The 27,616-nt window shown below is 39.8% G+C and overlaps 1 protein-coding gene across 7 annotated transcripts in view; it reads left to right on the top strand.

Annotated features, from left to right (window-relative positions):
- Positions 1–27,616, top strand: part of CPEB3 (cytoplasmic polyadenylation element binding protein 3) — a 188,558-nt gene that overhangs the window by 120,091 nt on the left and 40,851 nt on the right. For all 7 annotated transcript variants that reach the window (XM_042961001.1, XM_042960999.1, XM_042961000.1 and 4 more), the window contains one exon: positions 19,695–19,813. In XM_042961001.1, coding sequence (XP_042816935.1) covers positions 19,695–19,813 — 119 coding nt within the window. The remainder of the gene's footprint in view (positions 1–19,694; positions 19,814–27,616) is intronic.

The raw sequence follows: 27,616 nt of genomic DNA, 5'->3' as shown, positions 1-27,616 counted from the left end.
TGACCTGAGCTGAAATCAAGAGTCAGAAGCTTAACCGACTGAGCCACCCAGGTGCCCTTCACCCCAACTGTTCTGTGCCTTCTTAATAATGCCCCCTTGTGCTATTTCTCCTTTTCCTTAAATTCCTTAGGTTTTAATTCAGATCCATGCCTTTTTGTTAATGCCCTTCATGCTGAGTGTACTTTTCTTTAGGTTGCCCTAGGTTGGCCATTACGTACAGTTTGTTTGGCTATACATTTTGGTTTATGTGTAAGTAGAAAGCAAAACATAAACCATCTATTGAACCCTTCAGCGTTTCTCTCAGAAAGTATATGCCTAATGAAATACATATTCATTCATCTGGCAGGTTTACCTGTAGAGATATGCAGTAGGGTTTGTAAAACCATAACCATTTCAGTGGACTGTGGAGAGCTTAAAATCCATGTAGAGAAACAGTGTCCAGGCACATCAGTTGTCCTCTTAAGTATTGTCTGGCCAACACAATAGGAGGTAATGGAGTCTGGGGCTCTCTCCAGCACACAGACCACCAAGGTATTTGATCAGCCATTTGAGGATATGCAAAGTCCTGTGGATCGCTTTGTGTGTAGGCCACAGCAGATAATTCCTTGTTGTTCTCTAGAGCACCACTGAGAACATGAAAGGTGGAGGAAGGCATGGAAGTCAGAATATGTGTTTTCATATTTGGTCTCAGACCTTATAACTTGTAATCCTGTGGGGAAAATAAGAAATTAGTCAACTAATTACAAAAATAAATACAATTATAAACTGTAATAGTTCTGTAAAGGAAAAATAACGAGTACAGTGACTCTAAAAAGTGGGCCTCAATTTAGAGGAGGGATGTAGAGAAAGCTTCTCTGAGAAGATGACAGCTAAACAGATCTGAAAATTGAGTACTTAGTCACAAAGTTAGGGAAGCTGTTTCCCGAGTGGAAGAGTACCATATGGGAAAGACTGAGTATGAAAGGGCTTTAGTACCTTTGAATAAACGAAGTGTGGTTGGAGTGTTAAAAAAGAGAAAATGATGTAAAAGAAAGAGCCTCAAAACAGAAGGATTTATTTTTCTTCCCTAAATTGACGTCATCCCCACAGAGAGCGGACACGAAGGCATTTGTGTGGTGTTTGTCTTTGGGGTGGAGGAAGAATGGAATTGAAATATCAGTTTAAAGTACTTTCAAATAGCTATTGATAAAATGGAAGTAAAATCTTGCTTTGTGTTTTCTACATTTAGTTCTTGATGATGAAAAGAAATCCAACGCTAGTCAAATTATTGAGGAAAAGTTTTCTGAGATCATCTTTGCATACTTTTTAGGTCTGCATTAGCAAAGTTGAAATTGTGAAGTCTGGAAAGAGAGGTTCTTCCGTATCTTAGGGCATGAACCAAATCCCACATTCATACAGAATTGTAATAAATGACATTTATGTTTATAATAGCTTGGCTACAGGTAATTTGAAGACAGTTATTGAAAAAGAATGGCAAAAGAACAGAATAAATGCAAACAGAGGGCTTAGGTCCTGATGCACATGATTATGCAGCATTCGGAATATCAATCCATCAAATATTTGTTGCTTGTCAATCTGTGGAAGAGTCTATATTTGGCCTTATAGGGGATCTAGAGAAGATTGCAGTTTCCTGGAGGAAACATGGAAACAACGGATATGAAATATTAAGTCATGGTAAAGAACATGGGTTCTAGAACTAGATTTGTTGGACTCCTCTACATATTAGTTGTACGACCCATAGGCATGCTGTTTAACCTTTCTGTGTCTTAGTTTCATCACTTGGTAAAAGAGGGATAATGATAGTACCTATTTCAGAAGGTCATGATGGGGATTAAAATGAGTACGTAAGTCCATGTGGAGTGACTAAAGCATTCTCTGCATACAGTAGATATTATGAATGATACTGTAATTTTTTTTAAAAATACAGATCAATGTATGGTTAATGACAAGTGAGCAAAAAATACTCTCTGCATGCAGAAGAGAAGCAGATTGCTGTGGGCTGTACAAGACCTTGATCTTCAAAACTAGGCAGGAAAAGAATAGGCAGGAATTGCAGGGGGCTGGAATTATGATAATTAGGATGGCAACTCTTTACTAAGGGCTTGCTATGAGCAAGGCATTGGGTTACAATTTTCTAAATTATATTTAATCTTCCCAACTGCACAAGGTAGGCACCTTAGTGTTCCCATTTTATATAGAAGAAGAAACAGATTTAGAAGAGGGCAGTTTGTCCATGGTCATGTGTTAAGTGACAACAGGTTAGCCTCAGAGCCCAGCGCTCTTAAATATTGCACTCTACTATTCTCATTTGGGAATAAGGACAGCCCAGAGGTAGGCAGCAGGCTTAATTAAGGCAGGATTATGTGGTAGCTTGACTGCCAAGCCTAGGACTTAGACTGAGTAACCAGTGATGAAGAATACAGGCTCTGGAGCAAGCTGCCTGCTTTGGATTCCTGTTCGCCTACTTGCCATATATGTGTCTGGGCTGGTTATTTTCCTAATTCTCTACTTTAAAAAAAAACCCTACAAAATGGAAATAATAATAGTATCTAATTCTGTTTTGAGGATTAAATAAGAAAATGCACGTAGAATACTTCCATATTACCCAGATATTGAAGTCTTTTTTTTTTTTTTTTAAGCAAGGGAGAGGTTGGGATATTTTTCTTCGGTTTTGGTGTTTAGCCAGGGTCAGAAAAACTCTTTAGGAATTTCCTGTAATCTAGCTTATAAGAAGTAATAAGGACCACAAAGACCCAAGATATTAGCATGGAGGTATTACTGGATTGGTGGCAGTAAGAGACCGGTGGGAGTGATCAGGATGGTGGCAAACTTGATGTTAGGGTTGTGTTAAAATTTCTTCCACTGAATGGGGGCATTATAGTTCTCTTGAATGTAGGGGAGTCAATTGAGAGAAAACTAGTTTGGTGTGGTGATGATTTGACTAAAGACACATAGAGTTTGGTATGTCCTCACATCTGATCTGAGAGGAAATTACTAGTGGGCAGTGAGATTGCAGTTACATAGTTTGGGAAAAGAGACTGGCACTGGGGGCACACATCTCTTGAGAGTCATCTTTTTGGAGAGGAGGGAGAAGATGAAAAACAGGTAATACGTAAATGTTGTTAGGAACCAGAAGGAAGAAGAGAACACATCAGGAGAGACCTGGGTGAATGAAGTACTAGGAGTATGTCTGTGGCCATGGAGGCGAAGGAAAGAAGCTTCAAGAAAGAACATCAGCATCATTAGCTATTGCAGGGTTACTAAGAAGACCTCCATGGACTAGAAATAAGTGTGGGCCTCTTGTCAAGTACATGATCATAGGAATTCCTATTGTTCTCTTAATTCTAGGCCTTAGTATACATTGTAATGAAGTAGGAAAACCAGAGCAAAGCAATCTAGTTTGTACTGAACAAGTGTTACCTTTATAAGTAAGAATAATCCTGCTTCCCCAGCAGAACCAACCGCCATCATTTTTTGTTTCCTTCCAGTCTCTCTCTATTCATACATATCCTTTTTTGTGGGCGGTGGGGGGGGGGGGTGTAATTGTAGCAAAGATCCAGTTTTCTATCCTCCTTCTTCCCTGCCATGTTACTACATAATTTTCATATTTTTCAAGAGTCTGCCTTACCTATTGTTATACCATAGTTTACTTGCTTATTGGTCATTTAGGCTATTATAAATAATGCTCCTGTTAATATGTCCTTGTATGTGGCTTTTTCTTTCATAGTGTTTTCTTTAGGATAGATTTGCCGAAGCTTAACTGGAGTTAAAGAAATGAAAATCTTAATGACTCCAGATTCCATATCACATGGCTTCCCAAAGCAAATTTCCCTATGTAGTTTATACTAATTTGGACATCTGCAGCCCCACTTTTGCTTACTTCTAAGTTAGATAGATGGTACGTTACAGTTGTGGACTTACCTTTTGCCTGTATGTTTGGAATAGAATGGACTCCTGCAGAAGCCAGAAACCACATTGGTATAAATCTTCTACTGGAAGCATTTAAACCTTTCCTCTCAGGTCTCATCTGTTGAATCTTGGTCATCATCTATGGTTCTCTCCCTTACCCACTCTGACTACACTGACTTCTTTGCTGTTCCTTGAGGCCCACTCAGGTCCCTCAGGGCTTTAGTACTTTCTTCTGTCTGAAACTGTCTTTTCCCAGATTTCTGAATGGGCTATTCACCTCTTCCTTTAGACAGACCTCTACTCAAATGTCACCTTAACAGAAGTATCTTTCCTGATTTCCTTATCTAAAATAGAAGTCTTTTTATATTCTATCTTCTATCTTCTTGCTCTCTTTCCCTCTTACCTTCATTTTATTTATTTTTTACTTCATTTTATTTTTCTTCAAAGTGCTTATCATGACCTGGAAAACTTATGTGTTTTTCTGTCTGTTTTCTGGATCAGAATGTAATTTTTATGAGAGTAAGGTGTTTTTATGTTTTGTTCACTGCTCTATGCCCAGTACCTTGCATACCTGCCTCAGTAGCTGGCCCTTAGATATTTGTTAAATGAATGAATTTTATCTTTGCAAATGATGAGCTCACTCCTAGAGTACTAGAGCAGAAGTCTATCACCTTTTAGAGCTGGGAAGTTCCCTAAAGATCATTTTAATACAATCTTCATTTTAAAATGAGATTCGAAGAGGTGAGGTGTCTTTTCCTAAGAGTGCACAGCTGTTATCAGACAGACTTGGACCTAGCAGACAAATAATTCATGCTGTTTTATCTGGTGAATTAGAAAGGAAATAGTTTTTATTTCTTTGACTAGTATGTATCATGTGTGGGAAAGGAACATTGGTTTAAACTTGGACTTTATAAATTCTAAGATTTAAACATAATTGATAAAGTATGCTGTTATTTACAAGACTGGATTTTATATAAAAATTAGCAACGTAAGTTGTATGACCCATGAAATAGTTTCACAGCTATTTAAAAATGAAAGTGCTGCTTGGCTTTTTCCTGAATTCTTCTGTTCTGTTGGTCACACTCACATAACGGTATTTCCAAGATCTGGTTTAGGCTGATGCTGGAGCTAGGAGCATGGGATTACATCCCGTATAGCTTAACCATGGGAGTCTGCCCCTTGGGTGATGCCACACCATTACTGCACATAGGTGCACTGCTTTGTAATTGAGTTCTTTGACTACAAAGGTCAGAGGTTCTCTTGTACTACGTCAAATTAGGGATGTGGTGAAAGCCGCAGAATAGAAGCTGTGCTAGAACCAGGTATCATGGAGGTGTCATGCTAGGGAGTCAAACAGTGGGAGCTATTAATTCTTCGTTGTTCATATTCTGCCATTATCATGACTCAGCTTTTCTCTGCATGTGTGCTCGTCTCAGATTGTACTTCCAGTGGGAAAACTGTTTTTATATTTCTAGTAGAATTCCAGAAAGAGGGAATCTGATTGGCCCAGTTCATTTTTTAACACCTAGGTGTGACATAGGCCATCCTAAAGACAGTGGCCATAGAGTCCTTGACTGCTTAATAAAGAAACAGCTTAGTTCTGCTTCTGTGAACGTCACTGCTAGGAAGATAAGTTGGGCATGAAAAGATTTTATGATGATAAAAGGCTCTTCCTGGGAGAATAGCCCATGTCCAAAGTTGCTGTCACTAGAGCTACAAAAAATTGTCTGCCCACCCTGAGCCTTCTACCCTTCGTTTTATACTACTAAGCAGCTGCTCTTAATAACACTAGTAGTCTCACCTCTTGCAGTGGGACTGGGGCCAGGGAGAAGAGCTGGCATCTCCTGGGCAGTGAGTACAGCTGCAGTACCACTGTTTACAGAGACTTCTGGGACAAAGGTGAGGACAGCAGACAGCTGCAGATGTTGGACAGATTAGCCACGTGGCTCTAAAACTGTGTTCACAAGTTGGTGATGCTGGCAGTGGCGTGCAGGAGGCTGTCCCAGCCCAGCTGGGCAGCCAGTTTCAGTTCTGGCAGTCCAGGAACACAGGATTCAGGTGCACAGCAGGGTGAAGGGGAACAGTAACAGGCATGCAGATTTATGCAAGAATGACACATACCTTTCAATCTGCTGATTCCCGCCCACCTTGAATAAAGTGTGTACTTCTGAGTGGCTGTTTTTTCTGGTGATCATCATGTATTTCTTCTGCACTGGCCAGGCTGGCTTGACTGCTGGTCCTAGGGACCAGGTCATGCAGTAATGGAAGGGTATACAATACCAGCATGGTTTGTGAACCTGGAACAAGCCAGGCCACATGGGTTTCAGATTAGCTTTTCTGCAGCCAGCTAAAGAGATACTGTTTGAAGAACAGGAAAGAAGACTCTACTTTAAATGGACAAAAATAAATCATTGTGAAGCTGTATAGGCTGGATTCATGGCATCTATTTCTTTGTCCTTCAGTTTATCTAAATCTGGCTTTGGAAAGGAAAGTTTTCAAACTTCACATTTTTTTCCCTTGTAGTATAACTTGAATGGAAATAAGTCAGTGTTGTTTTAGGCCCGTATTCCAAGTTTTTCCACCTTCTGAGTTACATAAACTGATCCAAGTTAAGAAACGAAAGGGTTTTAGCCTGTACTTAACCTTTTGCAGTTTGTAAGCTTTTGAGTAATACTTTGCTTTTTTTTTTTTTTAAAGCAGATCCTAGCTTATAATACCCATACTCTTTAGTGAATTCCGTATTTTAATATTTAATTGATTGAATTTCATTCTCAGGAAGGATTTTCTTATAAAATCGTGGAAACTGTACTGCAGGGCAGCAAGAGTGGGCTTTTTGTTTTGTTTTGTCCTGTTTAGACAACGGGCAGTATCCTATTATTGCTTTTAAAATCTTAGCCCACCCTCAGTTTAAACTGTTTTATTAAACACCTATCTCTTTTGCATTGTATTGAATGTGAATAGTAAGAGTCTTTGATTTCAAAGCAGTTATAGTTTGAGGGACTGTATAGAAAGGAGTAGGCAGGGGAACCTGGGTGGCTCAGCCGGTAAAACATCGACTTCGGCTCAGGTCATGATCTCATGGCTCATGAGTTCGAGCCCTGCATCAGGCTCTGTGCTGACAACTCAGAGCCTAGAGCCTGCTTCGGATTCTGTATCTCCCTTTCTCTGCCCCTCCCCCGCTGTGTAAGGAGACAAAGCCTGAGCAGCCATATAAATAACAGAACCATCTTGTGCTCTGTCACAAACAGTATCTGTTGTGCCAAGTCCAGGCAGAGGTGCTAGGAAAGGGGCGGGGCGCACGGGGAGATGCTTGTTGAGCTCAGAGAAGCCAAAAACACCCCTGTTGAGAACTTTGTTTGGAAGAGAGTAGCTTTCAGGAACTGAAATGGAAGGCACGAAGTTGACAGGCTGAGGCTGAGTGAATGTTTTAGCAAAGGGTGTAGATTGGGACAGAACTTGTTGACAGGAATTGGATCAGCAAGTGAGACCAAGAGAGGATAGGTTAGTTGAAAAGGTTTGGAGAGGCGCCTGGGTGGCTCATTGGTTAAGCATCAGACTTCGGCTCAGGTAATGATTTCATGGTTCCTGGGTTCAAGCTCCACATCTGGCTCCAGATCTGTGCTGACAGCTCAGCCTGGAGCCTGCTTCAGATTCTTTGTCTCCCCTCTCTCTGCCCCTCCCCCACTTGCGCTCTGTCTCTCAAGAAAATGAATAAACGTTAAAAAAATTTAATTTAAAAAAAAAGAAGAAAAGGTTTGGAATGGGAAACTGAGAGGATCTGGTAAAAAAATTTGAAAGCTGAGAACAAAGACTTGGGTTGTCTTTTAAAATAAAACGGAAGCTTTACTCAAGTCTTCCGTCTTGAGAGGGAGAAATGGTGGCAAAGAGAAAACCTATTGGCAGCAGCATCAGGAACTCACCAGAGGATTATTAAGGTACGAGGAGGAGGGGAAATTAGATTGTCAAAGTTCAAGCCCTCTACAAGCAGGGTTGGGCCAAAGCTTCATCTATAGGGAAGTGCCTAGACTAAAAGTTGTCTGATGCTGAATGAGGGAGAGTAACAAGCAGTGGGTCAAGAGCTGGGGGTTTGTGGACTCAGATGTGGGCCGCAGTTACTGGCTATATGACACTGAGCTAGTTATTTAATCTCTGAGCCTCAGTTTACTCATCTGAATGATACTCATTGGGTTATTAAATGGATTGTGTGAAGTCTACATACACACCGACACAGTACTTAGGCTTAATAGGTGTTAAATTATATTAGTGTCCTTCCCCCAGATAAAAATGTAATGCTCAGTAATAATAAAACCACCTGACTAGTTTGACCAGTTTCCTCCCACATCCCCAGTCTGGCCTCTGTTTTCATGGTCAGGTGCTTGTTAGAACTGACTGTGACTAGAATTGACAGACCAGCAGACTTCACAAGGACCTCTTTATGTAGGAAATGTGAGGTTATGTAAACAGAGCAGGTTTTAAGCTCAAATGCCCCAGGTCACTGCCCTGGACTGCAGGACTTTACTAAGAACATAGGAAGTAGATTGCCAATTTTCAACTCTCAGGTGGTTCTACCCATCAAACTTGTTTTCTTGTTCATTCCCACCTGCCCCTATCCCTGCCTGCCAAGCCAGAAATCCACAAAGAAACATTTACTAGTGCAATAGAAAACACAAAACAGGCTAGAACCAAAATGTTTGAGCTTCAGCCTTGTATAGTAAATATAGTCAAAGAAATATGTTTAGTTCTGAATCCACGGGAAATGTTCAGGAATCCAAGGACTTGGGCAGTATCTGCAGAGTCATCTCTACATCTTTTTTTTTTTTTAATGTCTTTTTTTTTAATTGATTTCTGAGAGAGAGAGAGAGAGAGAGAAACATGAACTAGTGGGGGAGGGGCAGAGAGAGAGGGAGACACAGAATCTGAAGCAGACTCCAGGCTCTGAGCTGTCAGCACAGAGCCTGAGTCCAACTCACGGCTTGAACCCAGGAACTGTGAGATCATGACCTGAGTCAAAGTCGGACACTCAACAGACTGAGCCACCCAAGTGCCCTTCTACATCTTAACTTAGGCTAATTCCTTCCCTTGGAATGTCCTCCATTTTTTCAACTATGTCATACCATCAAGATCTGCTACCACCTACAGAAAGACTTCCCTGATTTCTCTATCCAGGTCTTCTTCACTGAAAGATATGTCTTCTTTCTATGAAGTCCAACTTCTACAAATACTTAAAAAAATACTTCTTAGAATCCTTAATGCATTGTTTCTAGATTAGAGTTCTCTATGTATTTATTCTTCATGACTTTCTTATACTAGCTTATTAATTCCTTGAGAACAAAGTCTTGCTTATGTCTGAAGTGCCTAGAGCACATAGTAAGTGTTCAGTAAATTTTGGAAATCAGATGTTTTCATCCAAGAGGGAAAATGAATAGGGAATACAGTTCAGAGACCTACAGTGTTCTCCAGGCAGCAGGCCGGGAGTTGGTGAGGTGCTTCAGCTCTTCCCACCCAGTGCCCTCAATCCTGTACTCTAATTAATGATCTCTAGTCTCTGTTTTCCAAATGAGCCAACCCTTTGACCTTGTGTGCCTTGGCCTGCACTGTCCTGAACTTGGAATGCTCTTATTTCCAGGAAGACTAATTATCCTCCATTTCATACGTGGCCTTTGTTCTATGGCTTTCCCTGGTGTTTGGACACCTCTGCTCTATTTGTCTTTCATCAGTGTTCTGTAGGACAGACACACCCCCAACATAATACATTTCATGGTGTTCCTTAGTCATTTATTTATAGGTTGGAATTTTCTAGGACGGGGTTCTTCCTTGGCTTCTTTGTCTTTGTAGCTTCCTTGCCTAGCTTCATGCCTTATACCTCATAAATATTTTTGGTTCTATTGAATTGAATCCAAAGACAAAGACGCCTGAGGCAAACCAGGTAAGTCTTCTGACCTGATTGCCAAGGTTAGTAAGAATGTTTAGAACAGACTTCTGTGGCAAAAAGTGTCTGAACTCAGGCAGCTGTGGCTGGAGAGGTGCCCTTCAGGCCTGTCTAGGAAGGTCACAAGAAATCAGGGAGCCTGGATTCTGTGCAAGGAGAGATCTCTTTCTCATTCTGTGTGTGTGTGTGTGTGTGTGTGTGTGTGCGCACGCGCGCCTGTGTGTGTGTCTGTTCAGACCATGGATCTTTCCTTCTGGGACTGATCTCACTTAATCAGAAACTGACTGTCCCTTGGTCAGCTGTTTTATGAATGTAGCAGTGGTTTGGGGCACTGCCCTACAAGCTGAAATTGTTTTTCCATTGCAGTTGATACTTGAAACATATAAATCACTAAGAGCGTTAGTTGATTTTAAGAACTGTTGGGTCTTTAAAAACACCCAAACAGCTCTTTAGAGAATGGGAGACTATATTACTGTCTTCCCCAGAAAGACCTTGTGATTTTTAATTTTTTCCCTACAAATTTTTATTTTAAAAAATTTCAAGCCTACAAAAAAGCTGTAAACTGTAGGAATAATGCAACAAACACCTATATAGGCTTCCTCTAGATTCACCAGTTGTCAGCATTTTGCCACATTTGCTTTCTCTTTTTTTCTCTTTCTGTGTGTATAGTTTTCATTTGGTTATAGACATCAAGACCTCTCACTCCTAAGTGCTTCTGCATATGTCTCCTGTAACAAGAAATATCCAGATTGTTCTAGTAATGTCCTTTAGAGCTGTTTTTTTATCCAAGATTCAAACATTTAGTCTTAACATCCAAATACAGTCTTCATTTAGTTGTCATATCTTTCTACTGTCTTTTAATTTATATAGTTCCCTAAGCTTTTTATCTTCTGTATCATTTGATGGATCAGTGTCAGATGTTTTATAGAATATCACTTAATTTGGAATTAATCTGATTGTTTCCTCATAATGAGATTCAGGTAAAACACTGTCAGCAGGAAGAGTATGTAGATGATGAGCTGCACTAAGAAGGACATAGTACAGGAGTACTTGTTAAGTCAGTTAACATAGTGCATGTTAAATCAGTTTGCCCTATTGTTGGTGATGTTAAGTTTGATCATTTGGTTAAGATGTTGTCTGCCAGATTCCTTCATTTCTTTTCTTTTCTTTTCTTTTCTTTTCTTTTCTCTTCTTTTCTTCTCTTTTCTTTTCTTTTCTTTCTTTTCTTTTTCCTTTTCTTTGAGAGAGAGAGAGAGAGAGAGAGAGAGAGAGAGAGAGAGAGAATCTCAAGCAGGCTCTACACTCAATGCAAGCCCCAGCACAGGGCTCGATCCCATGTCCCTGGGATCATGACTTGAGCCAACATCAAGAGTTGGACACTCAACTCTCAGCCACCCAGACACTCCAGGATTCCTCCATTTTAAAAGTGCCTTTCCCTCCCTTTGCAAATACTGAATAATCTGTAAAATGATACTTTAAGAGTATGTTGAATATCTTGTATCCCTTCCCAAATTCACCCAGTGGTTTTAGAATCCACTGATGATTCTTGCTTAAGTCAATTATTACTGGGACGATGATATTCATTTTGTTAAAATCTTATTTAATTTAGTGAGATCTGCTCTTTAACTCCCTCAAGTACCTTCGTTCTAAATATACAACCTAAAAATACATTGAAAGCCAATAAGCATCTTTATTAAATATGACAATTTGACCTAAATAAAACTAAATCTAAACTTCTGATGATTTTGAAGTTCATCATTTCAATTCTTCTTAATATAGTTTTATGGGCTTTATTTAGAGCAAATATATATGCATAGACCTTATATTTTAGGACTGAAGCACAGGTGACCACTTTCTGCTACTTTCTACCATTTCTGTGAAATGATCACTGTAACAAAGGTAACAATAAATATATAATAACTAGGCCAGTCCCTATTTGCTAATGATATTGAAATTTTTGCCTCATCATTTTTAGGTGAGACAGTATAATAGATAAAGATGGATAATGAAAAAAATGGATAAAAAAATATAATGGATCAAGAATGAGGACTCCAAAAGCTGATGTAGGTTTTAATTCCAAATTTAATCTCTAGGTTTTAATCTCTGAAGTATCCCTTAACCTCTTGGAGCTTCAGTTTCCTTGTCTGTAAAATGATAATAATAACACCTGTATTTACCTCATAGAATTACTGTGAGGATGAAAAGAGCTGACAGATGTAAAGTGTTATTATTAGCAAAGTGCCTGGCGCACTGTAAGCACTTAGTAACTGGTGTTTGTGGTGGTGAAGTTGGTGGTGATTGTTATGGGGATCAAGTATAAAAAATTATAACATGAAAAATTATGTATTTAAGAGCTCAGAAAGCATTGTTTTTGACAGGTAGCCAAGAACATTTTGGAGGTTGTTATACTTAGTGTGTTCTCAGGTATTAAGAGAAAAATTATCTTTTAATTAAATTTGCCCTGCAAAAACCTGGCCAAATAAAATGGAATAATCCCAATTGAGTCCCCCCTCCCCCCACAACCCCATACCTGCCTGTTCCTCTTTACCCTGGAGAAGTGTGGTCAGTCCAGGCTTGTCCAAAAATCCCTCACTGTTGTACCCTTCCTCCCCCAACCTATTTGGCACCAATGGGAAAGGGAAAGCAAGCAATTTCCTGCCATCCATTCTGCCCAACCCAGAGTCATGATGCTGATAGTGCTAAGAATTCCTATTCCCTTGGAGCCCATAATTCCACCCACAGACTGGCTCTGAGTTGAGGACCTCCCATAGCTCACAACATCTCTGAAGCCCCGCCACACTCCTCAGGTATGTGGCAAACAAGACTGCTATTTCTGAAACTTGAGTTTTATGATCCTGTTATCTCTTACTGGCTCAGAGGGCAAGGGAGAACAGGAGAGCTAATAATTTTTTTGCCAAGCTTTTATATATATATATATATATATATATATATATATATACACACACACACACACACACACACACACACACACACATACACACACACACACACCTTTCATACTAATAGAACTTGCCAACAGTGACAGTTTGAGGAGCTTGATTTGTAGGCATAATAGGCTTTTATTTAATTTTTTTTTAATGTTTATTATGAGAGAGAAAGACACAGAGTGTGAGTGGAGGAGGGGCAGAGCGAGAAGCAGATGCAGAACCTGAAGCAGGCTCCAGGCTCTGAGCTGTCAGTACAGAGCCTGACATGGGGCTCAAACCCACCGACCGTGAGATCATGACCTGAGCCAAAGTCAGATACTTAACCAACTGAGCCACCCGGGTGCCCCAGATAGTCTTTTATTTAAAGAATGTATTAGAATCAGCAAATAATATCACATCTGATAATTCTGTCTCCTGGTGGAGATGGCTAGTGATATATGAAAGCAAAATATTCAGTCACTTTTATCATTTGTTTATGGTAATGTTCAGCCTGTTATTCAAATAGCTTTAAAGTTTTTCTTTAGTATCTAGATTACTGCACTTTATTCACCAAACACTTGGAAATGCCCAGTGGAAAGTGCATATCATTAATTTGAACTCTAATTTCTATAATGAGATTGTATGCAAAACTCAGTTTTACATATCACACAAGTAACTGAAAATGCAGAAAAAGAAAAATTGACACTTGCACAATACCTGGTTTACAAAGTACCTTTATGTGTGTTATTTCATAACCTACAACATCTCTGTAAGATAATGAGGACAAAGACTTATTTTTTTTTTTCATTTTACAGAGAAAAGAGCCAAGACTCAGAAAGTTTAAGTTGATTTTCAAGTTCATGGTTCGATCACTTGCTAGGTTACTTTGAACAACTTTCTTAATCACTCTGTGCAATTTCTTTAACTGTAAAACAACTAAAAGTAATGCCTACCTTATAGGATGTGTGTGATGATGAAAGAACGCACTCAGAATAGTGCCTGGTGCATAATAGATGCTCAATAAATGCTAGCTATTATTACACACAGCTAATAAATGTTAGGACTTAGATCTAAATCCAGACCTTCTGACTCCTAGTCCAGAACTCTTTTCATAGTACCATGTGGAATTTGACTTTTTGCAAATAATTGATTTAATTTTCATCTCACATTGACCTTGTTATTCTAGAAGGAATCTTTTTCTACTTTGTTTGCTTTGACCTTAAACTTCTGAACATCAAAAGGGAAATATGTTTGAAGGATTCTTCATTCCTGATTTGTTTTTAATACTCTTGATTTCTGTTGTCATCTGGGTTTGGTTGACCTTGAGGTGTCAGAAGGTGTTTTTAGTAGGTGAAGGTACTGTTCATGAGTGATTTGGGATGTCTCTGGTGAATTTTGTTTTGGTTAGAAAGCCCAAGGTAGGAAGTAGGGTTGAAGGAAATTGTTGAACTTGAGTCACACCGCTTTGTAATGCTAAGAGAATATTGTCGTTACTGCGAGTGGCAGCTTGCTGGTGAGGGAGTAGAGATGATTTATTATAAAAGCTGACTTGCTATAAAAGTTATCCTGAAGAAGTTGATTAAATGTTATGGGCCACCATTTGGGAAAGGAAAAGAAGCTCTTTGTAGATATTTTTCTCAGTAATAATATTTGTGGTAGGCTTTTACTTGCAACTCCTCATTGTTTATACTCTAATGCTAATGGTGACATTTATGGCTGTGAGAGAGGCATGACTGAAGATCTGCCCACTTTTGTGGTAGCTACTCAGCTGCTATGGGGAGACACTCCCTCTCCTCTGATGCCCAAGCTGAGATCCGTGCAGGATTTGATGTGGAAGATTTCAGAGGGTGTACAGTGATGTGCCAGAAAAATGCGGTCAGCCTGGTGGCCTTCTGGTGGCAAGGAGCTGGAGAAAGCCTCAGCTCAGTGAGCATGCCCCATCCCCAGGCCTTTTTGATATGCCTGTGCATAACGTACACAGATGGGGCCCTCTCCAAGAACAAGATAGCCTGTGTGCCTCTTAGGACCTTTGTGGACCATCTGTACCAGGATTTCACATGGTGAGCCAGGAGGTTTGAGAGGACATGCTGAGACCTCCTCTTTATGATTTGCATTTTTTAACCCACTCATCTCTAATATTCACTTTGGCAAGTGGAATTAATGTTCTCACATTAAATGAAAACACTGAATTTTTAATAGATTCCTTGGGGCTTGGTGATAGTTTGATACTGTTTCCAACAGAGAAAAGATATGAAGAAATGATATTTTTTTCTAGTTTGCAGTTAGGTTTTATTTTTCTTGCCTAGCCACCTGCTGAATCCTCTGACCCATCTAGCCTGGGAGCAGAGCCCAGAAAACAGCTCTGGGTCCTATCACTTAGGCAGCCTCCCTGTTGTATCTACATACCCACTCCCATGGGCTTGGTGCTGTCCCCTGTGCGCTGGCTTCAGCCAGTTGCATTGGCCACTCTTGGTGTGCCAGGTAGTGGTTGATCTGTTTCCTCTGTGTTTGCTTAGATGGTAGTGATTGACCTTTTTGTGCTGTATTCGCTTGGATACTTTGTATAGTTTCCCAAAGAACTGGGAAAAAAAGATTTTTTAAAAAGTACCCATTATTCATTATCTATTGCTACTGTCATTAGGTGCTGCCCGGGACTCCCAAGAGCTTTGCTTCTAGGCCAGTTGGTTAACATCTTTGTTTGATGTGTGAGAATCTTCTGAATTTGGAAGTTCTTATCCTTCTCTACCATTTACACCTTTCTGGCACCAGAGTAGAAACATATTGGTGATGGTTTTTTTATTTTGGTTTGGTTTGTTTTTTTTGTTTTGTTTTGTTCTTTTTTTTTTTTTTGAGATCAGTAGCAGGGCTGGGAGTGGAGGTGACAGCTGAGAGACTTAGCAAAGCTAGAGGGGTTGCAGAGAGGCCAAATAGTTGGATACTCAAGCTTAGACTAGCTCATGATGGGCCTTTGCTCAGCTGCCATTCATGAATGCCAGCATGGCAGCAGATGCTAGAATTGGTCCCTTGAACGTCTGTTAATCTCTTTGAAGTCTTTGGTGATTCTCTCAAGTCAGAGTCCTTGCTCCTCTGGGCTACCATGGCACTTTTTGTTCCCACGTATCTCCTTCAGCTTTGTAGCAAATAGTTAATTGTCTAAATGTCTGTTTCTTCTACCATGTAAGTCTCTTGACAGTAGGAACCTACTCTCTTCCATCTCACTTTTCTCCTAAGCCATAGATTGTATCCTACTTGTAATAGTTGCTCAGTAAATCTTACTGAATCAAAGTGAACAAACTGACTGTCTCTGTGGAAGTTCTGCAGCTAGTATCCATGTTTATTGTATACTCTGTCATGAGATAGGAGTGTATCCTTGGAGGAAGAAAGCATCATCATCAGAAATAACATGTAAATATACATGTAAATATAACACGTAAATAACCCTACGTTATTATTGGGCCTTTTGGGGGAGGCAGCTTTTGTTGGGCTGTAATTCACACACCATACAGTTCCCCCATTTAACTTGTAAAATTCAGTGGTTTTCCGTATGTTCACAGAGTTATGCCACCATCACCACAATCAATCTTAGAAAATATTCATCATCCCCAAAAGAAACCCTGTACCTATTCCCTCTAGTCCTTTAGCCCTAGACAACCATTAATCTATTTTTTGTCTCCATAGATTTGCCTATTCTGGACATTTTATATAAATGGAATCATACGATATTTGTGCCTACCTTTTCACTTGGCATAATATTTTCAAGGTACCTTCATGTTGTAGCATGTGTCAAACCTAAAGCTTGGTGGAAGTTAGAGGGCAGGTGATGCTTGTTTTTTGACTAGTGGTTGTGGCTCAGGCCAGTGATGAGTCTGCCTGCTCTCAGGAGGACCAGATCTATAGGTATACTATGCAGATATTGTGGGTTCAGTTTCAGATCACCACAATGAGGCAAATATTTCAATAAAGTGAATGAAATGAATTTTTTAGTATCTCAGTGCATATAAAAGTTATGTTTATACTGTAGTCTGTTAAGTGTGCAATAGCATTATGTCTAAAAATCTGCATGCCTTAATTAAAAATGACTATTGCTAAAAAAAAAAATGCTAACCATCATCTGAGCTTTCTATGAATTGTAATTTTTTTTGGTGGAGAATCTTGACTCAGTGTTCATGGCTTCTGACAGACCAGGGTGGTGGTTGCTAAAGGTTGGTATGGCTTTGGAAATTTCTTAAAATAAGACAACTTTGTCACACCAAAACAAATGATTTCTCTGTGGCACACAATACTGTTTGATAGCATTTGACCCACAGTAAAGCTTCTTTCAAAATTGGGGTCAGTGCTCTCAAACTCTGCCTCTGCTTTTATCAGCTAAGTTTATGTAATATTCTAAATCTTTTGTTATCATTTCCACAATCTTCACAGCATTTTTACCAGAAATAGATTCCATCTCAAGAAACCATTTTGTTGTTGTTGTTGTTCACCCATGAGAATCAACTCCTCATCTGTTAAGGTTGTTTCATGAGATTACAGCCATTTAGTTACATCTTCTGGCTTCACTTCTAGTTCTCTTGCTGTTTCTACCACGTCTGCAGTTACTTCCTCCACTGAAGTCCTCAGCCTCTCAAAGTCATCCATAAGGGTTGGGCTCAACTTCTTCCAAACTTCTGTCATGGTGATATTTTGACCTCTTCCCATGGATCACGAATATTCTTAATCACATCTAGAATGGTGGATCCTTTCCAGAAGTTTTCCAGTTTGCTTTGCCCAGATCCATCAGAGGAATCGCTGGCAGCTACAGCCTTATGAAATGTATTTCTTAAATAATAAGAAGACTTGGAGCACACCTGGCTGACTCATTCGGGGATGCATGTAACTCTTGATCTTGGGGTTGAGTTTGAGCCCCTCATTGGGTGTAGAGATTACTTAAAAAAACAAAAACAAAAACAAAAATAAAAAATAAAAACAAAAAAGGAACAAACTTAAAAAAATAATAAGACTAGAAAGTTGGGGGTGCCTGGGTGGCTCAGTTGGTTGAACGTCCCACTTCGGCTCAGGTCATGATCTCGAGGTTCACGAATTCGAGCCCCACATCGGGCTCTGGGCTGACTGCTCAGAGCCTGGAGTCTGCTTTGGATGCTGTGTCTCTCCCTCTCTCTGCCCCTCCCCTGCTCACACTCTGTCTCTCTCTCAAAAATAAACAAACATTAAAAAAAAAAAAAAAGACTCGAAAGTTGAGATGGCTTCTTGATCCATGGGCTGCAGAATCGACATTGTGTTAGCAGGCATGAAAACAATATTCATTTCATTTTACATCTCCATCAGCGCTCTTAGGTGACCAAGTGCATTGTCAATGGGCAGTAACATTTTGAAGGGAATCTATTTTTCTGAGTAGTAGGTCAACAGTGGGCCTAACATTTCAATAAGCTATATTGTAAACAGATGTGCTGTGAACTAGGCTTTATTGTTCCTGTATTATAGAGCACAGGCAGAGTAGATCTAGCATGATTCTTAAGGCCTGTAGGATTTTCACAATGGTCAATGAGCATTGACTTCAACTTAAAGTCACCAACTGCATTAACCCCTAACAAGAGAGTGAGTCTGTCCTTTGAAGCTTTGAAGCTTGGCGTTGAAGCTTTGCTATGAAAGTCCTAGATTGCATCTTCTTCCAGTAGAAGACTGTTTCGTCTACATTGAAAAACCTGTTTTTTAGTGTAACCCCCTTCATGAATTAACCTTAGCTAGATCTTCTGGATAACTTCTGCAGCTTCTACATCAGCACTTGCTGTTTTACCTTGCACTTTTATGTTATGGAGACAGCTTCTTTCTTTAAACCTCATGAACCAACCTCTGCTAGCTTCCACCTTTTCTCCTGCAGCTTCCTCACCTCTCTCAGTCTTCATGGAATTGTAGAGAGTTAGGGCCTTGCTCTGGATGGGGCTTTGGTTGAAGAGAAAGTTGTGGCTGCTCTGATCTTCCATCCAAACCACTAGAACTTTCTTCATATCAACCATAAAGCTGTTTTGCTTTCTTATCATTCATGTGTTCACTGGAGTAGCACTTTTAATTTCCTTCAAGAACTTTTCCTTTGCACTGCAACTTGGCTAACTGGCTCAAGAGCCTAACCTGTGGCCCCTCTCATCTTTCAACATGTCTTCTGCACTGTGCTGAATCATTTCTAGTTGCTGATTTAAAGTAAGAGACGTGCAACGCTTCCTTTCACTTCGAGGCAACTATAGGTTTATAAGTTGGCCTGATTTCAGGGGATTGAAATTATGTTTGTGTCTCAGGGAACAGGGAAGCCCAAGGAAAGGGAGAGATACAGTGGAATGGCTGGTCAGTGGAGCAGTCAGAATACACACAGTATTTAAGTTCACTGTCTTCTATGGTCCTAGTTGATGGCATCCCAAAACAATCATGATAATAAATCAAAGATCCCTGATCACAGATCACCATGACCAATATAATAATAATGATGAAAAAGTTTGAAATATTGTGAGAATACCAAAATGTGACACAGTGACACAAAGTAAGCACATGCTTTTGGGAGAATGGCTTCCATAGACTTAATTGACTTAGGGTTGCCACAGGCCTTTAATTTGTAAAACAAACAAACAAAAAACTCAGTATCTGCAGAGCACAATAAAGTAAAGCTCAATAAAATTAGGTATGCTTGTATTTCATGGAAATTCCATAGAGGAGTTCTGAACTTGCTTCTCTGAGCAATTATAAGAATTGAGACCACGTCAGTGAGTATCTAATCCAATGCCCGGCATATGAGGGTCTCAATGACTGTTACTTCCCTGTGTCCCATTTCAGGTTCTTGGATTCTAGTAAGAATCTGCCGAAGTGAAACAACAGATAAATTTTTATTTGATACTTTGAGTTTAATTTACTGATTTTTCCCTCTATCCTTTTGTTTTTGTCCTCCCAAGGCTATGCCTTTCTGCTGTTCCAGGAGGAGAGCTCAGTGCAAGCGTTGATAGATGCCTGCCTGGAAGAAGACGGGAAACTGTACCTGTGTGTGTCAAGCCCCACCATCAAGGATAAGCCAGTAAGTAATATGTAGCCAGCTGTTGCTTTTCCAGAGCACATATGCATTTGGAATAGCTGAGCGCCTCCTTTTTGTAATGGGAATGCTGGTAACTAGGATTCTCTTACCCGGGGTGACCTTGCTATGCAATAGAGCTGGACTATTGTTGATGAGAAGCTAATAACAAATTACTCAGTATTTCATTTTATACCTTTGGGACTGCGTGTAAACAAATGTGTCCTTGTCTTTCCCTTTACAGCTCTTTTAAGCTAATTCCTATTCAGTAACTCTGAATTGAAGTAAACAATGCTCTAAGCGTTTTTGGCAACTGGTTTCTGTCATTTTTCAGATCAAGGACAGGAGTAATTTATTATTTTTTTAAAAAAGATCATAATTGGCAATGTTTATGCCCCTCTGAATGCAAGGCATTGTGAATGGTACCTACAACTGGCTTACCTAGAGCTTACACTCTAAAATGGATAGCTACAAACAGGGTGGGAGAGGGAGAGGGCAAGGACAGAGAACATGAACCCCAGACCATAAACAAATGTACACTTATACAGAGTTCATGGTTAAGAGGTTGTGGTTTCTGAGCCAAAGCATGTGAGTAAGTCATTGGGTAAGAGATGAAGACTGCCTACTTTCTCCTGACAGGGGTTATCAGTGAAGAAGGGGCAAGGCTGTATTCAGAACAACAAAAAAAGAAATTGGTTAGCATGGCAGATAGAGGATTGAGGGAATTTGGAAGGGGATGAGTGTGTGTCAAGAGCTGGTGCTAGGAGTGGGAAATAGAGTAAAAATTGTGATGTGGACCAAGGGACCGAGGCAGGAATCTCTCCCGGGGCTTGCAGCGTCCCCTGTTAGACTTACACCAAATGTGGGGCTTGCTTGGCAGTTAAGTTTATTCTCAGAAATGTGCATGGGGAAAGAGTTGGGGTCAGAAGTAGAAGTCTTCTAAAAAAATTTTTTTTATGTTTTATCTTTTATATTTGAGAGAGAGACAGAGAGACAGCAAGCAGGGGAGGGGCAAAGACAGAGATAGAATCTGAAGCAGGCTCCAGGCTCTAAGCTGTTAGCACAGAGCCCGCCCAACGCTGGGCTCAAACTCACAAACCGTGAGATCCTGACCTGAGCCAAAGTCGGACGCTTAACCGACTGAGCCACCCAGGTGCCCCCAGAAGTAGAAGTCTTGACTCTAGCATTTAAGTTATCTGCTTGGTTCAGAATAAGTCACCTAATCCTTGCAGGATCTTAGTTTCCTCATCTATAAAATGGCAGGAATAATGGTTTCTCTCTGCGATGTTGAGCAGCTCAGATAAGAGGAAAATGAATGTGAAAGCACTTGGTACTTGTGCAGATGTAACCGGATGATGCTGTTAGAGCCGTATGGTGCTATAGTCAGGAGAGCAAGATTAGAGCTTATTACATAGTAACATCTACTGAAAAGAATGGTGGCATCTAGAGCAGGGTTTATAGTTGGCTGCAGAAGAATGGCGCTGGGACTTGTCCACCTCTAAGGGGGAGACTGCAGCATGGAAAGCAGAGGAGTTACAAAGAATGGAGATATTGGGTTATAGAATAATCGATGCAGAAGAAGAAGCAAGGATTTTAGCAAGTGTGACAGTGCCACCATGTATTTCACATTCTGGGGCCATTACCAAATTTTTATAGCAGTTAGCAGACTTGGATAGAGTAGCTATGCAGTTGGGGAAAAAGAGTAGGGAAACTTTGCTAACTTCGGTCTTAATTTAAGCTGAGGAAAGGCTGTGTACACTGTGGCTAGAATAGGAGGGTGTAGTGTTTCCTCTGAACACATAATGAGAAAGCTGGAGTAACATTTCTAAATCTCTTTGGAATAGTGTGAGATTAGAAAGACCGATCCCAACTTGGCAGAGTCAGATGTCTGAAAGGTAAATGGTTAACCTCCAGAGAGTCTCTGCCACCATAAGAGAGGATTAGAAATAGATTTATACATTTAAAAAAAAAAAAAAAAGAAAGCAGAGTGATAGAGATCCACATGAAGATAGTTACGCCCAAAGTAGACTAAGAAGCTGTTGAATTGAGGGGAGGAGACCAGAGATGAGCAGATGAGCTTGTGTACCTTGGAAGTATCATGTCACTTGCTCTGTGGGAAAAGGAGGCTAATACGCCTTCTCAGGGCATGCCTTCACCAGGACTGGACATCTTTTGAGAAGGGAATGAGCAGTGGTGGTTGCAGATGGAGGTGGTATGTTGATTGTTTTCCCTCCAAATACATTTATTACCCTGAGCATGAAGGACATTTGAAAAATAATTAGTGTAACTATCTGTTTTGGAAATGTTTATGGGGAAACTAACTTTCACTGTTTGTGTTTCTGCAAATTTCTGCCTTATTGCAGTTTTCATTTTCTGAACTCAAGTGAAACAGTTTTATTGGAGCTTGGTGAATTCTGAATGGTGGTTGCTGATTACGTATTTCTTTAACCCAGGCATACTCAGAATTTCCAGCATAAACAATTTGAATAAAACTCAGGATGGGAAACAGAAAAGTCCCCAAATACCTATAATTCTAATGAACTGGATCCCATTTTGGGTTCCAGCTCTTTTGGCTCCATTTTTGAAACCTTTTCTTTGTTGGCTTTAGCTCCACATCTATCACTCCCAGCCTCATTTGGCCACACTTCCCCACCCAGGTTTCAGTACATTCCACCTCGTTTTGGATGCTCCCACAGAAAGTGAGAGCTGGGTTGAACTATTGGGAGTAAATGAGGACCTTGGCAATAACTCAAGGTAAAGTCAACCTTTGGAACTCATTCACCAAACCTTCTGAGCTATGGCTTTTTCTACTTCTTGGCTTGGCTACTTTTCAGGATCCTAGTGCCCTCATTCTGTTATTTAGTTCTCTCTGATCCTCTCTGGAGTTCTCCTTGGAAATACACAATGTTCCAGAATGACCTCACAGATTTTCTATCCATTGACGTTCTCCCTTATTCTGTTCCCCCAGATCAAACCCCCTTTACCTTTGTGTGGATTAGGTTAATCAGATTGTTTTCCTAATACAGAGCCTGATAGCAAGGTTCCCTCTCACCTTTCTAAGATTGTGTTTGTTTTTTAACTCAACAAATCCCAAATCAGTGGATTCCAGATAGTATTAGGAGGTATTTTTGGTCAGTGATTACCTTTCATTAAATAACTCTACTTAGACTACCCTATGTATGTATAGGTCTGATCCTTAAAGATGACAGAAGACACTATTTATAGCTCGATTAATTGACTTCTCAGTTCCAAAGAGTGGGTAGACAAATGGGCAACAGCAGGAACTATTGCAAAGCTCCTAGATGTGTGATTTTGACCTCTTCTCCAGCAAAAGGAATTCCGTAGCTCAGATGTTCCAGGCATCCCAGAGAATAGCTGTGTTCTTGTCCAGGCTTCCAGTGAAGTGGACAGACATTGTGACAGTGGTCCCTTTTGTCAAGGTGACTCCACTTTTTGAATGTATAAATAGACTGAACCTGAAGGTACAAAACAGCAAACTGATAGAGCAGGAAACCTGTTAGAGTCTAACAGAGATAGGGACTAAAAATCAGTAACCTTGAAGAAGAGGTGTGGAAGGAGATTTTTATGACTCTTACCTTCTAAAACACTTTGGCCAGAGATGTGGGATAGTAAACACCTTGAAAGGAGTATTATAGAAGTTTCCTGCTTCCTCCTCCTTACAGCTTATAACATAATCACAATTTATAAATATCCTGAAATATGACAGATTGATTTTCTATACAGTTGGCCCTTGAGCAGTGGGGTAGGGGTGTTAGGGGTGCTGACACCCCACGTAGTTGAAAAATCCACATATAACCTTTGGCTCCCCATAAATATTATTAACTACCAAAATCCTACTATTAACCAGAAACCTTAACAATAACATATACAGCTGATTAAACCTATTGTATATATATTATATACCATATTCTTAGAATAAAGTAAGCTAGAGAAAAGATAATGTTATTAAGAAAATCATGAGGAGAAAAATGTAGTATACTGTATTAATCAAAAAAATCTACATATAAGTGGACTTGCGTGCTTCACACCTGTATTGTTCAAGGGTCAACTGTATATTTAAAACTGTCTTAGCAAACCGAAGTGTGCTTGTGTAAGGTCACTTGTGGAGCCTGTTGCTCAGGTAACATGGTCATCCACTCAAAATTTGAAAAACAAAAATTGGAAAAAAAAAATGTTGGGAGCAAAGAAGCTGGAAACCAGTTGGATGCTGGCTCAGTTTTTTAATTTTTATTCTGTCCAATCTGTCTATAATTCTGTCTTTCCTGTTCCCCTTTATGTATCAATAGGATCTCCAGCACTTTGAATCACTCCTCTTTAGTACAAAGACAGTCCAGATCCCTTTGCCTGGGACTTAAGACTTTCCCAGTCTGATTTCAAGTTTTTTTTCCAACCTTTCTTTTTTCTGCTTTACTTCTGAACCCCTTTTCCAGTCAACTGAAATATTTCTGCTCCCATTTCAGTTTCTGATTGCTACACTTATTTTTTTTAATTTTTTATTTTTGCTACACTGATTTTAAGACCCCTCTCAAATGCCGTCTCTTTCCCGAAGCCTTCTCTGATCAACTATACCACCTATAGTGACTCACACCTACTATTATAGCTATCTTCAGCCCTCTTTCAGCCATATTTTTAAAAAATAACGTGCTGGCCTTCCTTTATACCATGTTTGAGGGACTCCTATGGGCAAGGCATTAGAGCTGGTTACTATGAATCAGACATAAAATCCTGTGTTCAGAAAGTTAATAGTATAATGGGTAGATAAAACAAGTATATAAATAAATACACAAACCTATAGAGCCTGGCACATAACAGTTTTTCAAATATTTGTCAAATTTAAGAAAAATATCAAATACAATGAAGATAAGATTAAGTGCTTTGGAGAGTTTATATATACCTGGAGTGATAAAAGAAAGCTTCTTGGATGAAGTGTCATTTAAACTGGGCCTTGAAAGATGAAAAGGGTTTGGAGATTGGCCAGGGGAGAGGTGGAGGTGTGGAAGTGTGGGAAATAGACATTTCAGAGAAAGGCAACAGCATAAACACAGAAAAGAGAAACTGCAGATTGAGTGGAGAACATATAGGTTGGTTAGATGGAGCACAAATGTGTGAAAGGGAGTAGAGGGGAATTAAATTGGGAAAATTAAGTAGGGGCTAAGTTACAGGGCACCTTGATTGATGGCCTCAGCCTTTGGATTTGTGGTATATTTACTTAAACTCTTTCATTCTCCACCTACCACTTCCTAAGACAATAACTATAATTTTATCTTGGCTCAGTCAAATCAGATTCACTATATCCCTCCTCAGAAATCTTCAGCATTTCTGATCTTTATTTTATTTTATTTTTTGTTCCTTTTGGTCTAAATTTGTGGTTTGGGCACTTTCTATCATAGTAATTTCTCCAAAGGAGGAATTTCTTCTCTAAAACGAGAGAAATACCTCCTATTCATAATAAATCCTTCCCCCTCTCCCCAGTCTCTGAATTTGCAATTGAGTCCAGAGTTTCTTAGTGCTTGAGTCTTTGGAAGCTATAATCCCTTTCTAGAGAGGTCTAAAAGATGCTGTAGTTCTGATCTACTGAAATGGTTTCTAGTGTGTAAAATAGCCAGTACCATCCTCCAAGGGACCATATTTAGTGTTTTCCAAACTGTGTTATGAATTACACTTGTCCCATCAGACACTGGTCTCTTGAGAAGATCATTGACAAAAGGTTTGCTCGTAGCAATGATAAGTGTCATTTGTTGATAACTTACTTTGTGCACTTTATATCCATTTGTTCCTTTAATTAAAGGTCCCATAGCCGAAAACATTTGGGTAAAATTGATATATTAAGGTTCTGAGAAGTCTTGCAGTAAATAAATTTGTATAATATTTTTTAAGCCACCATTTGATATACCTGTTTTGGGATTATACCTGTGAAGATTTTGGTAGAATTAGTATTCCATGAAGTTCATTCAAAGAATAGGCTTCTTCCCAGGAAAAACTTAGGTAAGTAGAACTTTTATGTGAACGTTACTGTCAAGAGTTTTAGTGATCAGCATGCCAGTAACAACATCCTTGTCCTTGTACCATGGAGCTGCAAACACACATTTATGTAGACATTGGACAAAATTGTCTGGCTGCAGAGCACAATTGCTTGAGACTATGAACCTGGAAGTTAAAATAGCTGAAAATATGGTGCCAATTTCATTACTAAATCATTTTCTTCAGCTTTTCTAAATGCTAGTTTTATTTGCAGGTTTAAGAAGAATCTATCCGTCATTTCTTAACGCATTGAAAATGAGTAGAATGAATTTAGAAAAGAGAAGTTAACCATTCACAAATGAAAATGCATTTTGACTTGTTCAGGAGACTCTCAGGAAGCATGACTGGTGGCCAGTAACCTGGAGGACAAGGAGTCTTACAGGCAACAGGACATCATTGCATTGGAAAGAGTGTGTGTGTGTGTGTGTGTGTGTGTGTGTGTGTGTGTGTGCGTGCGCGCGCACACACACACACATATACTTTGGGTCAGATAAACCTGGTTTTCAGTTCTGAGTTCACTCTTTTAGTCTTAGTTTCCTTATCTCTAAAGTAGGTATAATGTGTGTAGCATAATAGTTATAGTGAGTTCAAGTGTGACAGTGTGTTAAAATGCCTAGCATAGTTGGGAATGCAAGCTGGTACAGCCACTCTGGAAAACAGTATGGAGGTTGCTCAAAAAACTAAAAATAGAACTACCCTATGACCCGCAATTGCACTACTAGGCATTTATCCACGGGATACAGGTGTGCTGTTTCAAAGAGACACATGCACCCCAATGTTTATAGCAGCACTATCAACAATAGCCAAAGTATGGAAAGAGCCCAGATGTCCATCGATGGATGAATGGATAAACAAGATGTGGTATATATATACAATGGAGTATTACTCGGCAATCAAAAAGAATGAAATCTTGCCATTTGCATCTGTGTGGATGGAACTGGAGGGTATTATGCTAAGTGAAATTAGTCAGAGAAAGACAAATATCATATGACTTCACTCATATGAGGACTTTAAGAGACAAAACAAATGAACATAAGGGAAGGGAAACAAAAATAATATAAAAACAGAGAGAGGGACAAAACATAAGAGATTCATAAATATGGAGAACAAACTGAGGGTTACTGGAGGGGTTGTGGGAAGGGGGATGGGCTAAATGGGTAAGGGACACTAAGGAATCTACTCCTGAAATCATTGGTGCACTATATGCTAACTAATTTGGATGTAAATTAAAAAAAAAAAAAAAATGCCTAGCATAGTGGTGTAGTGTATGTGCTCAAAAGTGCTAGTTTCTTCTTTCCTTCAAAAGGAAATCCTCTATCATGCCTGTGTTTTCTAAGTGATGTAGGAACAGCAGCAGCAACAATGAGCACTAGGTAATTCTGATCAATGAGTAGGTCCCAGTGGGGGCGGGGAGGGGGGGACATCAGAAATTGTGCTGATTAGGCCAAGCCCTGAGGCACTCACTGATGACCAGATACACTCTATTTCCATTATCCCTGGAAGGAGGCTTTCAGTAATCTGAGAGCTATAGAAGGGCAGATTCTGGACATCTTGTGGCATCAGCATCTGCCCCTCAGGAAAACCTTTGTTAATTCACCAGAACACTGATGAGCACAGAGCACTCACTAAGGGTTGGGCACTTTGCCAGGCAATTGGGACCCACACAGAGATATGGTCTCAGCCTTAGAGGACCCTAGCTCTCCACCCTAGAGCCCAGTGGAAGGAAATAGACATGTAAATACCAAGTGAAATAAGGAGTCAAAGTAT

The sequence above is a fragment of the Panthera tigris genome, chromosome D2, assembly GCF_018350195.1.
Source record: "Panthera tigris isolate Pti1 chromosome D2, P.tigris_Pti1_mat1.1, whole genome shotgun sequence".
In the NCBI taxonomy this organism is placed as follows: Eukaryota; Metazoa; Chordata; class Mammalia; order Carnivora; family Felidae; genus Panthera; species Panthera tigris.
This window is presented reverse-complemented; position numbering and strand designations above follow the sequence as displayed.